Below are 17207 nucleotides of genomic sequence, written 5' to 3'. Positions count from 1 at the left end.
CGCTTCACGAGACAGAGGCAATACGACTAGAGCATGGTGGATACGCCGCTAGTACTTCCTATATATAAGTGTTTTAGTCATATTATTTGAACTTTCATGGAAAAGTGCCATGTGGGGCCTGACGCTACCTTATCGTATTGTTAAAATTTATTTGTAAAAGCAAAATTTTTATAAAAAAAAAGGAAAAAAAAGTAAAAAAAAAATTAATTATGATTTTATTTAAAACTTGAAACCTTTTCTAGACAAACAAACTTTCTTACAACGTTGGTTTAACGATCGACTCTAGTTAACACCACGTCATAAGAAATTTTTCAAAATTCGAGTTTTCGACATCTTTTTACAACCTAACAAAACTCTCTTACGATGCTGGCATGAACATCTGTTGGTGCATACATCTGTCGACTTCGTCTTGTATCGAGTCTTAGATTAGATTGTATAGATCAGGGCACGTTGTACGAGAAAGTAGCATGTCTAGGGTGTTTAAGAGGCTGATTTCGCTCCTACAACTAATTTCGCTCCAAATGTCATGTCGACACTTTCGAGCGGAATCACATGTTTCTAATTCCGCTCCAACTATCGTTGTGTCATTACGAGCGGAATCAAGACCCTATATATAGGTCATTTAAAGCAAAATCAGGTATCAGTTTTCCAAATTCCATACCGAAGTGCTGCCGGTGTGAGGTTTAACTGTATTTGTTGTCAGATTAATCAAATCAGTATTAAAAGTGAATTACAAGTTGTTTCTACCATTGTTTCTTGTTTTCCGCACCTGAAACAAAGTAAAACTCCTCTGATCGACTCATTTGGGTCAGACACACGATCCTACAACATCGACACAGTTTAACGCCATATCGTGAGGTAATTTTCTTAAATCAAGTTTTCCTTAAAATCTTTTGCAACAAACTTTTCGAGAACTCAAAACGTTTTTGGATCGCCAACTCGTGGAAGACTATCATGTGGTCATACAAATCGCTTACTCTATGTTGCCAAGACACACTCGTTAGTGAAACCCTGAATGACCGCTCGTTCGCTCTCTGCTTCCCCTAAACGTCTTCGTCGCTCGTCGCTTTTCGCTCATCGCCGCTCGATTGTTCACTCTCCGCTTATCTCGCTAGCTTTTATCGCTACTCTCACTCGCATCAATTCTCGCAGCCCTTCTTGTGGATTAATTTCGGGACGCAATTTCATAAAGCAGGGGAGACTTTAACAACCCGCACCTTCGTGCTTGTTACTCTCGCTACACTCGTTACGCCTAGCACCAGAGATTCGGATTATAATGTAATTATATCGCTTACAACGCTATTTCGCTTATACTCGCATATTTTCGCACACTATATATATCACACATCACAACGCATACACTAACGCTCACGATGACATCGCGTGGATAGTTAAGCTGCTCCCATCGGTCGTCGTGATGCAACGCCATCACGCTAATGACGACATCACGTGAGTAACTTAAGCGATCCCCATCGATCGTCGTGATGCCTCGCAACGCTAAAGCAGACTCAAACGCAATTACTTATGATATGACCTGTCATATAATAATAATAATAATAATAATAATAATAATAATAATAATAATAATAATAATAATAATAATAATAATAATAATAATAATAATAAAAGGTGTTGAAACTATCTAAACCCGCACTCGCAGGCACGCGCAACTCAATCTATCGCACTTAACACGACGCTACTTATATCGCTAAAACGCTTAATGTGTCCACAATGCTTAACGCAACAAAACAAGTCGAATGAAGCAAAAGTCGGAAAACCAACTCGCACAAGCTACCCGGTCGAATGAACCTTCGATCAAATGGCCATCTGTCCGGATGGCCATCCGATCGATCGAATGGCCATCCGACCCATCGCCTTTGCACCGCCTTTCTTCCCTTTTCACCTATAAATACCCCACTTGTCACATCAACTGTTGATGTGATAGCCTCATCCGACCAGCACGCTCTCGAGCACTTTTCTCTCGATTTCTAGCGATTCCGTAAGTATCTCGCCCTAAATCTTGTACTTTTATCATCAGCACACACTATCTCATCATCATCACCCAACAAATCTCACATTTCCTCCATGAAATCTTCTTATTTGGGCCATTCTAAGGTAACGTCATCATGGAGTTCTTATGAACATTGAAGTGTGACCTCATCTCATCAATAACGGTTCGGATCTCAAGGATTTCTACATGATTTTACACAAAACTAAGCTAAATCCAAACACTTTTCAACTGATACAATGTTCTTTTACACTCTTCTATGCAAAACCGAAGGAATCTAAGCTCGTTCAGGCTCTCTACTCGTACTCTAGTGGAGAATCTGACTGAGAATGGATTTCTATCGAAGAGACGACCGATTCACGGGTTGAATATGAAGCTCCATCAAGAACATTTGGTTCTGATCAAACGGGGTGATTCCTGTCCAGTCGGATGACTTGGAATTGATATGGTTTATGTTGTTTAACACGTGTTACACCGTCTTGATCAAACCGCAAAACTTTCTAACTTAAGTGTATTCGCAAGTTTTCAAAACGAATAGTCGCTCGATCGAATAGCCATCTGGTCGGACGACCATCCGATCGAACGGCTATTCGACTAGGTGACTGATCATTTCAACACTTAAACAATTTTTGCAAAACTTCAAGGAATATCAGTTTCCACCCGAGTAGTCATCCGATCGGATGACCATCCGATCGAATGACTATCCGGACAGGGGACTTGATTCCTTGTAACTTTTAAATCAAACAAATTGCCATCCGATCGAACGGTCATCCGTCCGGATGACCATCCGATCGAATGACTTTACTTATACTACAACGAAAACTTCAAAAGTTCAACATTCACAAACACACTTCTCCAATCGAATGACCATCCGATCGAACGGTCATCCGATCGAACCACCATCCGATCCAACATCACACCCAACGCACTGTTACACGCTGTTCAACGCTTACGCTATCGTCTGTGATCAGGCTAACTCAGATGCGCTCTCAATAAATCTAATCAAGTTGTGTTTACTTGTTAAACACCTACTGTGAGTATACTTGACCCCCCCCCCCCTTTAACGCTTTAAACACACTTTGGGGTGTAACATACGTTCATATCTAAAAACGCACTTATCACAACTATTATCACCTGCGAACTACTATCGTACATATTTACACGTGATACCTGATATATATGTACTAGGACTTTTACTCGCGACGTCCCACCTTAGCTTGCATCGAGTGACTTAGCTGGTAGTGTTTGTTTCGTAGTATATATGTTGTGTGTCTCATTTATGTATGTGGAAATTCGCAGCACTTCTATCTATTTTTATTTACCATGTCAAACCTATATACTCGCCAGTACTTTTGTATTGACGTCACTTTAATGTATGTTGCAGGATAATCGCAGGCTATCTCGAAATCAAACTAGAAAGTCTAGAAACTCACAATAAATCTAGGTTGTCAGATTTGTATTGTGTGAGAGAACATGAAAATCTGTATGATTGTTTATTGATGTATTGTTTATTAGTATGGGATAATGAACGCTTTAAATATTGTCACTAAATAGTTGTTATGGATTCTCTTGAGCAATCTGATTCGCTTACTGCCGCGCCCCGATGATTCCACCACGGTTGGGGTGTGACACACATGGTCAAAGCATGCTTTAAACCGATCCAGGTGCGGTTTTAGCACCCGCCACTTATGTTGACACGCGTTCAAGTTGTGACGCGCGTTTCCAACATGTTGTTGGTATTCCTGAAACGCTCGTGTCCAGTAGGCGGTTTGACCACGACGTAGCGTTCGTTGTGCGTCAACGATTGACGTCACTAGCGCTAGCTCCTCCTCCTCGATCCAATGAACCATTTTCGGTTTTTGGGTTGGTTTTGGATGAAGATTTGTGTTTGAAGAAAGTAGATATGAAAAATATTGATGTTTGGGGTGAGTATTTATAGGTAAAAAAATAGTCAGTTTTTTTTACAATTTGATTTGCATTGCGGTAACCGCCTTGGCCAACGGCTAGCCCAAACGGCTATGAGTAATGATCTGATTTATTTTCAAAAAATTGTAGAATATTTTTAAAAACGCCAAATATTGGCAAGTTTTTAAAACTTATTGGCAAAATCTTTAAAAGTTTAAAAATACATTTTTTTTTCTTTTTTTTCAATTTAAAGTTCTCAAACTTGTTTAAAAGTTTTCGCAATTTTTTAAATGTTTTGTAATTATTTAAATCATGTTGGCATTTTTAAATAATGTCATCATATAAAAAAATAAAAAATGTCATGTAGGATTAATGACTAGTATTCAGGTAAAATATATAAGATTAAAACATAAAAATAAACTTGAATTATCTAATTAGAAATAGAAAATTTTACAAATGACCTAATTGAAACATTCCTAAACTTGATTATTTTTATGTGAAATATTCGCAGAAAAAAGCTTAAAAAGAATGCTCAAATCAAAATGATATAATTCTCTAGTCTATCGTATACTTAAAAAATACATAGCAATAGTAATAAAAGTTAGTGGCTGTTTGGTAGCCTCTTAATGACCATTCAGATGCTAACTCTTAATGGTTTAAAACATCTGAATGAATAAGAGGTAATCTCAAGTCTAAATGGTTAAAAGGTAACATCTGAATGGTAAATATCATATGTCACATTTTTCTATCTTCTTATTAGTAAAATTCTTAATGGTTCCATTAAGAGAAAGACCATTCAGAGGCGCTACCAAACAGCCACTTAGATTAATTCTTAAAGAAATTGGTAGATCTAGATTCAACCCACAAAAAGGTCAACACTGAAACCCCTTAATCTTTACAATTGGATTGTTTATCAAATAGTTTAAAATTGTTTCTACAGTGCCTATAAAAAAACCATTTGTGTGTTCACACGCTCACGTGTGTATATATGAAATATACGCACAATAACATATAACAAAAACACATCTTGTTGCTTGATGTGATGGGTCTAGAGGTCTAAAGAAGCCCTCCAAACCGGGTCAATCAGACCCAACCCGCATGTTTGAATACAGGTTTGATATTTTAATAGGTTTCAACGGGTTCAACCATTTTCTTATAAGACTGGTTTACGACCTGAACCGGTTTGGCCTCAAACTCAAACTGGTCATGACCAGCTTGGACCAACCTAAACCGGTTTGGCAAAAGAAAAAAGAAATGTAAACCTCTAAACAGGTCAATTTAACACACAATTCCCACATGTGGTGTGTTAATCTGTTTTGTCATCATCCATTTAAAAAAAAAACTTTATGTGCTTACTTCCCAACACAAAAATACAATACATGGGTTAGTTTTGATTACAAAGGTTCTTAGATCTAACTAAATCACTTGCACAAGTATAAAGATGACTTTCAATAGCCCAAGGATAAGATCAAACTTGTAGGCAATCATTCAACTTTTGCAACTCCCCCAGGCATGCTACTTTCCGCTACCGTCTCTCTAACAAACCTGGAATAAGAACCAGCGTAGAAAGTTAGTTTAACTAGTTATCATTCGCAGTCCCACGCTCAGGTTTTTATAAATATAAATAGTACGGGTGACAAATTCTGACATGACAAAAAAAAACAAATTTTGGCTGTCATATCCAACCTGTTTAATAAACAGGTCCGTGGGTCATGCTCGGGTTGACCTTTTTAAATAGATAGGTTGTGTGGTTACATGTTTAACCCGTTTAACCAAATGGTTGACCCGTAACCGGTTTAATTATGCAGGTCAACCAACCACCCGTTTAACCAATGTTTTACAACTCACCAACCCGATTTACATGTTTACAACTAGATCACTACACGTGACATGTTTAGATAAGTAGGCAGGGTTAGGGTTTATGCATTTGACACTAACAAAAATATGGGTTTAGCATGAGACGAGTGGCTTTATTAAAACAATTATAATACTGTTTTAAACTCTATGATATTTTAATCTTGTTTTAATACAAAAAGTTATTTATAAGATTCAAAACTATGAATAGAAATCAACATGTCTTGACTGGTTTTCAAAAAAAAAAAAAAATACTCGTTTTGGGATGTTCCCAACCCAATGTTTTTGCCACATCTAATGATAATATTACCATTGAATGAAGAAATTAAGCATGCAAATAGGAAGATAAAGAAAACTGAAGTTTTACCTTTCTATTTTATCGCGAGAAGACTGCAGAATGTATATAGAAAGAACGAATGACATGAGCAGCCCTGATCATGAGTTGTAAGAGAACTTATATAAATAAATTATTTTATAAAAATAAAAAAGGTTGAATTCTTTTTTTCTAAAGCCCAAAATCTTATTTTTACAAGTATGCAAATGAAAGCATAATTACCGGATCCAAAGAGAACATAGAATCCAGAAGCAACATCTATTTCAGATTGTTCCTCCCTATAAATAAACGTACATTAGTAAAACACATATTTGTTCTTCAACTTTGACGGAGGACCAGAAACATAAATTATAAAGAAATGACTAACCATGTGTATCTAACAAGCACATATTTTGGCCACGTTTGTGGATCCCAAAACTGCTTGCCAATATCAGGATGAAGCTCCACATCTGATCAGTAAAATTTCAAGATACATATCAACTGCAACTTATGAATGCCTAACAATCAAATAATGATTTACTTGGTAAATGATAACGACGTTAAGTAAAAGAGAAGGTGACATACAATGATGTGGCATGTCGATAACCTTAGCAGTGACACCGAGAAAATCACTTGCTGAGTACCTCTGTATAAATTGCAAAGGAGCAAGCATTAAACAAATACTCAGTAGGTATATCGATCACAGGTGTGGGATGGTTAAAATGAAAAGAATGATTTTCCTTGTAGAAGAAGAAGGTTACCAAATGCACATCGATCATTGGAACCTCGGAGCTCTTACGGTTTATTACAAGCAGCCATGGGATATAATACTTCTCTTTTCCAACTTGAAATGAACTACATTTATTCATTCATTCCGGAGGAAGTTAGATTGGTTATAATAAGCATTTTTCATTAATCCAACCAAAACTAACGATTATAAAATTGTGTCTCGTATCCTATCCTATCCATGGGGTAACCGTTACTCATTACCCGAAACCAGAACTTAAAATATTACCTATGACTCATTTGCTGTAAGAAACATAATTAATTTTATCACAAGAGTTAGGGCTTTAAGAAATTGAGTCTCACATTTTGTAAGGATCAGCTCCAGTGTAACCAGTTGGTTTAGAGATAGGAACCAATACCTATAACAACATCATTCATTCAAATTAATAAAATGAAGTGTAAAAGCATAATATAAATAAATTCAACAAAACTACCTCACGATTTACACCGAAGATCGGGCAGTGGCGACCAATCATATCATGCCAAACGGTTCTTGACTGTCAAATCAAATACAAGATCTGTGAAATTCAGTTAATATTATCAAGGAGTAGAAGGAGAAGATGTACATACGGAGTGATATTGGCCCATTTTGCTCATGGGGACGATGTCACCGGGCCTGTAAGCTGCAGAATACGGGATCATGGAGAATAATGATGCTAACAAGATGCTAGCGGTGCTGATTATTGTCTTCAATCCTGCCATTTTCAAGCTTGGAGAATAAAACCCAACCCCCTGTTATTCAAACAGATTTGATATGATAGACGACGACGACGATAATTTGCCCTAACTATTGATTCAATTGCTAACAAACATAACAACTACAAGCAATATAGTTAAAGAGCTTATTGTTGTGAGCCTTAACATCAATGTGGCTGTAGTTTAGTGGTAAGAATTCCACGTTGTGGCCGTGGAGACCTGGGCTCGAATCCCAGCAGCCACATTTCTTTTTGTTTTTTGTAAGATGCTTACAATACCTCTTTTAAGTTTTTTTGTCAGATTTTTTAAGCGTTTTGTGAAATATTTTAACTTACATTCATCTTTTTTACAGTTTAGTAATTGAACTGTGGTAAGTGAGCCACAAGATTTCGTTTTTTTTTTGTTTGAATTTGAATTTATTCACTTTTAAATTTGGGTTTTCGCCTTTCTCTTTTGAAATTGGTTTTTGATCACTGCCTTAAGAAGCTAAATTTGGGACGTTGGATTTGAATTTTTCTTAGTTGACCATTTGGGTTTTCGACCACTGATCTTGGATCCTCAATGTAGAAGTTGTTTATTTGGATGAAAGTTTTTGGAAGCGTTATCAAACACATTTTGGAAGTGGAATCTTGTGTTTTTGATATTTGGAATTAAATCTAGTGTTTTGGTGATGGTTTTGGGTCCTCTTGACTGGTGTGTGTCGCGGCCATGGCCGAAAGGTGTATCTAAGTTGTGTAAAGACACGTTAAGGGGCATAAATCATATAAAGATTATATGGTGTATGGTGTTCGGTAAGTAATATTAACATGTCAAATGTGATTGTTAAATAGTTGAAAAATATATGCAAATCAATAGTATGACTCTAGGTGGGGTATACATCAACATTCCCAAACCAAAACTATGCTACACATAAAATGTGACATTGATAAGAACGTTTTCATCAACGTTAATATTGTTGAAGTTTAATTGTGTTAACATAATATTCCATGAGAGAATATATATATGGATGGTATTGGTAAAAATATGGATGGTGTTGTTTAATAGTGGCATGGCTTTAGTTAATCACCACAAAACCTTGATTTTGGTATTGCATTTGTGGACTTATCATAGAATCGATGGTATTTATTGATGATAATATATTCAACTGTTCTTTACCCTTGGGTAAGAAGAATCAATCTGGATCAAGGTTAGGAACTTCATGTGGACAATAACTAAGTGGGTTAAAAGACCTTTACGTTGGTGCAAGTTTTGGAGGTGTCTACTAATTCGGTTGCAACAAGTTGCAAAATAAAAAATAAAAATAAAAAAATTGTAGTGAAAACTTATAATTAAAGCAACGGTTTTGTATTGAAGTTGATTAATCACAATTCACAAATTTGTCTTGGAAAAGTGAAGAGTGGAATATCAAGAAAATCAAATGGCATCTTCTGAAGAAAATAAATTTGTCCGTTATCAAGAAGATGAGAAGGCCCAAAATCGGTGGCCCAATAGAAAAACCACGCGGTTTCCGGCCATGAATTGGGTAATGAAGCCCACATGTGAAGGAAGGAAGAAACACGCATGTCCGAAGTAGAACACGGGTCCTCACGACGGGCCTATGGGTTGCCCCATTTACCCATCTTGGGCAATTCTCGCGTGGGCCCAACAGGATATAAGCGCAACACTGGCTTACCTTGCCCATTAAGGCTCTCCTTTTATAAAACGAGCGGGAAACTAGGATCATAGGATGCAAGCTGCATTTATTGCTCGATTGGAAAAGGATCTTTGGCTGGAAATTGTACTTCCCAGCCGGATGCATTTAATGAAGCTGCCATCTTACCGTTGGGGGCCAGACACGTGTCTGAGCCCCCCAAAGACTCTTAGAATCCGTCGGATCACCTCATTGAAATATCTCACATGGAAGATAAGACCTTGAGGTTATATAAGGGGGAAAGAGGATGAGCACAAGGCAGATTCAAGGTATCACATTTAAAGCTCTCTCTCATTTACTCCTCTCTCATTTATTCCGACCAACATTCTCATACATTAAACACGCACACATTATTTGGATTCACACCTTAGAGGAAACATTTCGGTGATCACACTCATCAGAATAAGCTCCTCCAACTCTCCGGCAAGTTTACTTATTCTCACGCCGAAGCTTGGTCACGAATCCCCTTCCCGGGGCCCTCCGTGACGAGGCTAACGGTTTACGTTTTTGTAGCGACGAAGGCCGGGATATCTTGACGTCAGCGAAGACCCCTTTGAACGTCACCAGGGATTTGGGTATTCGACATTGGCGCCATCCGTGGGACCCAACCTGACTGGTGTTTCCACACTGAACTCCGACGTTAAAGATAACTTGTTTCACAAACAGCAACATGACCACTCCACCCAGCTCACGTACTATCCTGACGGTGCAAAACGACCATGATAAGGTCACAGTGGAAGATATAACTCATGAAGAAGAAAACGAGAATCAAGTGGAAATTCTGGAAAGGGAGGAATCCATCACTCCAGATATCGTTGCCATGCACAAGGAGAAACTGAAAAAGTGTCTCGAGGATTTAGAAAGACAAGAAAAGCTTGACAGCCTCAGGGCTAGACTCTCCTTCGACACACCTTCCAACCAGGAGGGGGTGGATCCACAAAATAAGAGCAGTGGAAATGACCCACTTGAGACTTTCATGACGGCCCTTAGGCAGATGTCCTCGGAAGAGAGAGAAGATCTCATTACAGGGAAGAGACAAAAGGGAAAAGAAAAGGAGAAGGAAAATCAAGACGGTGATGGTCTGGATCAACCCTACCTCCCTAAGGACTTAGCTCAAATTTCAAAGTTCACTAGGAGAATCGCTGAAGCACCTATGCCCCCTAAGACAAATCTACCTCCAACTTTGACAGATATGACGGGACTAGAGATCCTGAGGATCATCACCATGCCTTCAGGGGTGCAGGGCAGTTGGGACGGTGGCCCATGCCGGTTTAGTGCCACATGTTTGTGCAGACCCTGACGGAGGGAGCCAGGCTCTGGTTTGACAGTCTTCCCCCCGGAGGGATCGACAGCTATGAAGAGCTAAGTGAAAAATTCCTTAGGAACTTTGGTCAGCAAAGGAAAGTGGTCAAGAACCCAAACGAAATCCTGCACATAAGGCATAGGGACAATGAGCAAATAGATCAATACATGGAAAGGTTCGTCAAGGAAAGCATGAACATCAAGGACGTCCCGGAGGTCATGAAGATCAGTAGTTTCATCAACGGGCTGAAACATGCACAATTATGCGAGAAGCTGGGGGAGGAGTTCCAACATTCATTTGACAACCTCATGGACAGAGTCAGAGCCTTTGTCAGAGGCAAAGACACAGTTAGCAAACCTAAAGAGATGGACACCCCGCCCTGAAGAACCAACCCAGCTGCAAAACCTCCCGAAAAAGGTACACCTTACTCAAGAAAACCAGCTTTTGATAGAATGTTGCATGATAGAGCGAGGCCCTCGCATTCCCCATATCGGCCCGGGGGAAGAGGCTCATCCCTCTACTCTGACAACTTCACCCCTCTCACCAAAACCCCAAGTGAAATACTGGCCACTGAGAGGGTGAAGAGCTCCTTCCCAAGACTGCCACCCATAAAGCCCGGGCCAAAAGCACAACTGAACGAGTATTGTGACTTTCACAAAGGATTCGGTCATAAAACTGATGATTGCATGTATCTCAAGAGGGAAATAGAGGCCGCGGTGAAAACGGGCAAACTGGCTCACTTGGTTAAGGAGATTAAGGAAGGAGGAGGGGATCGCAAAGGGAAAGATGTGCGGGAGCCTGGAAGGGCAGATGTAGACATGAACCGAAGGAGGAATGAATTTGATACCACTAGAAGTGTAAAGGCCAGGATTCTGGGCTCACCAGACCGCATGAAAGCTCCCACCTTGATGCCACACCTGGAGGAAAACGAAGTGCAGCGACTCCCCCTTAACATCTCAGCCATAATAGTCGGCCACAAGGTGGCCAGAATACATGTGTATTGGGGATCCGGGGTAGAAGTAATCAATGAACACTGTTTCCTCAGATTTGACAGGGACGTAAGAGATAGACTTGAGGAGGACTCTATCCGCCTAGTAGGTTTCAACAACAGCGTGTCACACCCTTTGGGAAAGATCAAACTCCCATTTACAGTCGGGGTCGGGGATCGTGTCCAAACTATAAACTTAACCTTCACAGTGGTCCGAGCACCCTCAATATACAATGCAATCCTGGGAAGACCGGGGATTGGGGACCTGCAAGCACAGGCATCAACACCGCATGGAGCTCTAGTGTTCCAAACACCAAAGGGCCTGGCCTGGGTAAAGTCTGCGTTTGAAGTAGTCTCTTCTGTATCTGAGGGAAAGACACCTGAGAAGTCCCAAAAAGACGGGGTCTAAGAATGGGTCCTTTGTGACCGGTTCCCGGAATAGACAATCAAAGTGGGAAGTCACCTGAGCGACAAGTGTAAAAGTTCTCTTAAGGAGTTGCTCCTTCTTAACATAGATGTGTTTGCATTTCAACACGGAGACATGACAGGAATTCCAAGGAGCTTAACTGAACACCGACTCAATACATACACTTGGGCAAAGCCAGTCAGGTAAAAGAAACGGAGTATGGGCCCCAGTAAGAGGAGGGCCGCCTGTGAAGAAATCAGGAAGCCGCTGAGAGCCGGAATAGTAAGGGAAGTGAAATACCCATCTTGGGTTGCCAACCCGGTTATGGTCCAGAAGAAAGACGGACGGTGGAGGATGTGCATTGATTTTCAAGATTTGAACAAGACATGCCCCAAGGACTGCTACCCCCTCCCAGAGATAGACGTCCAAGTGGACTCCATATCCCAGTACCCCCTGAAGTGCTTCTTAGATGCCTACAAAGGATACCATCAAATACAGATGTCAATGGAATACGAGGAAAAGACCGCCTTCATCACAAACGAAGGGACATTTTGCTATACCAAAATGCCCTTCGGGCTCAAAAATGATGGTGCCACCTATCAAAGGTTCATGAATGCCCTTTTTAGAGAACAACGAGGACGAAACCTGGAGGTATACGTTGATGATATTGTTATCAAAAGCTTAACTGAAATGGCCATGATAGATGACATAGCCAAGACTATTCGAACCATGCAAGATGTGAATATGAAGCTGAACCCTGGGAAATGCTACTTCGGGGTAGAGGAAGGAAAATTCCTGGGAGTAGTAGTTACTAAGGGAGGAATCAAAGCCAACCCAGAGAAAACTCAAGCCGTGGCCGAAATGCGATCCCCCAGGTCCCTGAAAGACATTCAACAGCTGAATGGAAGATTAATCATCTTGAACCGTTTTTTGTCAAAGGTAGCTAACAGGACCCTTCCTTTCACGAAGGTGCTGAAGGACTGCCTCCAAACAAACAGGTTTAAATGGGCCTCTGAGGCAGAAAACGCTTTTCGAGAAATGAAGGATTATATTTGTAAGCTCCCAACTCTAGCCACCCCGGTGCCCGGGGAGGATCTGCTGTTGTATTTATCTGCTTCAAAGACGACCATAAGTGCGGTTATAATGGTAGAACGAGAGGGGAAGCAGATACCAATATACTTCATCAGCAGGACCCTCAAGGGTCCTGAGGAACGCTACATGCCCCTGGAGAAGTTAGCTTTAGCTCTCGTCTTCGCGTCCCGAAGACTCAGGAGGTACTTCCAGGGACACAAGGTTACCCTAATGACATATCAACCCTCCAGAAAGTGCTAAGAAGGCCGGAGCTGTCGGGGCGACTGGCCAAGTGGGCAGTCGAATTAGGAGAGCACTCTTTGGAATTTAAAGCTAGAACTGCCATGAAAGGGCAAATACTGGCCGACTTCTTGGCAGAGGTCCCTGAGGATGAAGAAAAGGAACTTTTAAAGTGGGAAGCTTTAGAAAAGGAAGAGAAAGAGAAGGAAGATGAGGCAGTGTGGAGGTTGCTTACAGACGGGGCCTCCAGCGAAGAAGGTAGTGGGGCGGGCATTACACTGATCAGTCCTGAGGGGGTTGAGCTAACCTATGCCATCAGACTGGAATTTGAAAACACCAACAACACCGCAGAATATGAAGCCCTTTTAGCGGGGATGAGGTTAGCCAAAAATATGAAAGCAAAGCATGTTGAAGCTAGCACTGACTCACAGCTGGTGGTCAGGCAATACCAAAGAGAGTATGAGGCTAAAGACAACACCATGGCTCGGTACGTGGCAAAAGTGAAAGAAACAGCCGAGGCATTCAAGACCTTTAAGCTAGAACACATCCCCCGTGGGAGGAACAGAAAATCTAATGCCCTCAGCAAGCTAGCCTCTGTGGCATTCGACCACCTAGCAAGAGAAGTCAAAGTAGAAGTCTTGACCTCCCCCTCTCTTGACACAGCTGAGGTAACTACAATTGAGAACATACAAGAAACATGGATGACACCAATTATAAGATTCCTCAGAGACAGAACCTTACCCGAGGGAGACTGGGCAGCCAGGAAGGTAAGAGTCAAGGCCTTGCAATATGAGCTAATTGATGAAGAACTTTACGGAAGGTCATACCTAGGCCCATCCCTGAAGTGTGTTGATAATGAAGAAGCTAAGTATGTGATCAGAGAAATTCATGAAGAGATTTGTGGAATGCACTCGGGGCCAAGGACGGTAGTGGCGAAGGCAATGAATGCAGGGTTCTATTGGCCTCAAATGTATGAAACAGCATCAGAGGAGATCAAGAGATGTGACAATTTCCAGGTTCATGCACCTATGACACATCGCCACAAACACCCCATGATACCTGTTTCAACGTCTTGACCCTTCCAAAAGTGGGCCATCGACATAATCGGGCCCTTCCCAGAAGGCCCAGGAGGGGTTAAGTACGTGGTGGTGGCCATCGATTATTTTACCAAGTGGATAGAAGCAAGACCACTGGCAAAAATAACGGGGGAGCAGATGAGACGATTTGTGTTAGACAACATCATTTGCAGATATGGAGTCCCGAAGAAACTGGTGAGTGACAATGGTGTCCAATTTGCTGGAAAGCCCTTCAGGCCATGTTGCGAACAAATGCACATACACCAAGTATTCACCTCCGTCACCCATGCCCAAAACAATGGACTGGTGGAAAGAGCAAATCAGAGCGTCATCAAGGGCATGAAAGGGAGACTCGGGAGAAAACAAAAAGGATGGTTGGAGGAGTTACCGTTTGTGCTGTGGGCATACAGGAGCACACCTAAGGACTGCAACGGGGAAACCTCTTTCAGCTTAATTTACAAGACGGAGGCAGTCATCCCGGCTGAGATAGGATCACCAACTACCAGAATGAAGCTCAGGGAGGCAAAGAACGAAGAAGATCTTCGGATGAACCTGAATTTGCTTAAAGAAAGGAGAGAAGTGGCAGCAGTCAGGGAGGCTAAATACAAAAAGCGGCTTGAAAGTTACTACAACGCCAAGATGAAGAAGCTTAACCTCGTCCCAGGGGACCTGGTTATAAGGGCAAACAAATCCAGCCTACAGGAGAACACTGGAAAACTAGGGCCCAACTGGGAAGGACCCTACTGAGTCACGTGGGCAAACGGCAAACGAAGTTGCAAGCTGGAGACACTTCAGGGCAAATAGGTCCCAAGAACATGGAACCTCATGCAGCTCAGGAAGTATCACATATGAATCAGAATCTTTTAGGAAAACGGCCAGGGAGCCACTTTTGTAATGACTAACTGATAGTCAGGGGCTTACCCCCAAGATAAAACTTTTTGTAAAAACTTGTGCTGGGGAAACTTGGTCCCCAAGAAATGAATGACAAACAGGCAACTCACTTGCCCCCTTTTGACAAAATGACAGGTGTTATATCAAGGCAGACGTGCCTAGTAGAACTATAATGTCACACCCCCAAAATCCACTCGCGGAGTACCACCGCTTGGAGGCGTGACTGACCAGGATCAAGCCACCAATCATATTGAACATGTAAGTAATAAGTAAAAGTAAACGTAATTCAACCAAACCAATATGAAAGGTGTTCAAAACATAAGTGCAATATCAATGTTTAGCGGAAGCATAAAAATAAACCCAACATAAGTATGAATATGTAATGTCAAAATGTTTAATCAAAGCATTCACGATCCTTGTCCACAACGACCGCGCCTCCCAGTGCAAGCTCCATGTATACCTAACGACCTGCAAGGCATGTAACAAAGAGTCAACAACTAGTTGAGCGAGTTCACAGTGGGTTGTTTAGTAATAGTGTTCATATCGTAAAACGTTTGTTTGTTTAATAACCCATGTTTCGTTTTTAATTATATCACGGCCCTCCAGGCATGTTTGCGAAGATTAGTGGGGGTTTCCCATGTATTGTAGACTAGTTTTATTTGTATCGCGGCCCTCCAGGCATGTGTGCGAAGTTTAGTATCAGTATCGCGGCCATTCCAGGCATGTGTGCGAAGATCAGTATCAGTATCGCGGCCATTACAGGCATGTGTGCGAAGAGTAGTGGGGGCTTCCCCATGTATCACTAGTCTAGCAGTATCTATAACTGACCTTTCCCAACCGAGGTCAGTATTTCATAATTTCCAATGACAACGTAAATACAGATAATCATCCAATCCCATTCCCTACCCCGGGAATCCCATGCCTTAGTAAGAGTGTGAACTCACCTTGGTTTGCTCGGTATGCTAAGTTAAGTGCTCACAAATAATCAATCAAGTCCTATAGTATGCACGTATACTAAATCAGTTCAAGTTTATAAAGTTCCACATGAAACCGAAATCTTTAAGTGTACGGGATAGTTAACATCAAGTAACACGTAAACAGATAGTCACCTGCATATCATTCATGCTTCACATAATTGTCTTTCACAGTTTGTGCTAATGTGGTTATTTAAATAACACAATTGTGAGTTATCATTCATAATGAAGTTAATAACTCAACAGGGTTTATAAATATACAGGAATAATAAACTGACAGTGTAGTTAACTAACAAAGTTAACCAACAATTAAAGTTAACCACTTAACAACTTAACAGGAGTGTACATGTTTAGCAAAGTTTGTATATTTAACAGAGTTGACACTAACTGAACCAACAACAAACTCGGACTATACACCAACCAAAAACTCGGACCATATAGCACAATAAAACTCGGACCTTACATTCCTTTATAAACTCAGACCATACATTCCCTTATAAAAACTCGGACCAAACACCCCTCATAAAATTCGGACCAAACACTCCTCATAAAATTCGGACCAAACACCCCCACAAAGCTCGGACCAAACACCCCTTTACAAAACTCGGACCTCATGTTTTTCTACAAAAATTCGGACCATACATGCATTACAAAATTCGGACCTAGCATGGCAAAACTCAGACTCCATATAACACATTCATCGGACCTTGTGACTTCACAATGCCCGGACTGTTAACTCCAAACAACAACACATCGAATCAACAAAGCCAAATTATAGTTTCTGATGCAACAGTTACAATAAATCAGTACGATCAAAACCCTATTATTCCATACGAATCAACCTAAAGTTTAACTATTCTAGCATGTGGATTGATCCTAATCACAGGCAAATCATCAGACAATTACAAATCATCTTACAAACAATCTAAAAGATCAACTAATCACAGAATCATTGTTTGGAGAACTCGGGTTTGCATGAGATCAATTGAATAAGAATAACAACGTA

The 17207-nt window shown here is 40.8% G+C and overlaps 2 protein-coding genes and 1 non-coding gene across 3 annotated transcripts; 2 read left to right on the top strand and 1 right to left on the bottom strand.

Annotated features, from left to right (window-relative positions):
- Positions 1-5164: 5164 nt before the first annotated feature.
- Positions 5165-7628, bottom strand: LOC110941739. Its single transcript, XM_022183403.2, has 9 exons — positions 7437-7628; positions 7301-7363; positions 7170-7225; positions 6842-6935; positions 6666-6726; positions 6469-6550; positions 6324-6379; positions 6135-6198; positions 5165-5458 (listed from the first exon to the last, which is right to left on the bottom strand). The coding sequence occupies exons 1-9, from the start codon at positions 7566-7568 to the stop codon at positions 5398-5400; spliced, it is 669 nt and encodes a 222-aa protein (XP_022039095.1). The 5' UTR covers positions 7569-7628; the 3' UTR covers positions 5165-5397.
- A 106-nt stretch (positions 7629-7734) lies between these two features.
- On the top strand, positions 7735-7806 carry TRNAH-GUG. Its single transcript has one exon. It is a non-coding gene; the product is annotated as a tRNA-His (tRNA).
- Positions 7807-11007: 3201 nt separating this feature from the next.
- On the top strand, positions 11008-11952 carry LOC110941240. Its single transcript, XM_022182868.1, has one exon. It carries the CDS (start codon positions 11008-11010, stop codon positions 11950-11952), a length of 945 nt encoding a protein of 314 aa, XP_022038560.1.
- The last annotated feature ends 5255 nt before the right edge of the window (positions 11953-17207 follow it).

Source organism: Helianthus annuus, chromosome 1 (genome assembly GCF_002127325.2).
Source record: "Helianthus annuus cultivar XRQ/B chromosome 1, HanXRQr2.0-SUNRISE, whole genome shotgun sequence".
NCBI lineage: Eukaryota > Viridiplantae > Streptophyta > Magnoliopsida > Asterales > Asteraceae > Helianthus > Helianthus annuus.
Note: the sequence above shows the minus strand (reverse complement) of the source record. Positions and strands in the feature narration are given on the sequence as shown.

What these genes read in the sequence shown, in the direction of transcription:
- LOC110941739 (XM_022183403.2), bottom strand. Translation starts at nt 7,568, where the DNA reads ATGGCAGGATTGAAGACAATAATCAGCACCGCTAGCATCTTGTTAGCA. An exon ending in TATCGACATGCCACATCATT is followed by an intron (nt 6,551 to 6,665) that starts GTATGTCACCTT and finishes TTTACTGATCAG; the next exon opens with ATGTGGAGCTTCATCCTGAT. An exon ending in GTGCTTGTTAGATACACATG is followed by an intron (nt 6,380 to 6,468) that starts GTTAGTCATTTC and finishes GTTTATTTATAG; the next exon opens with GGAGGAACAATCTGAAATAG.
- LOC110941240 (XM_022182868.1), top strand. Translation starts at nt 11,008, where the DNA reads ATGTTGCATGATAGAGCGAGGCCCTCGCATTCCCCATATCGGCCCGGG.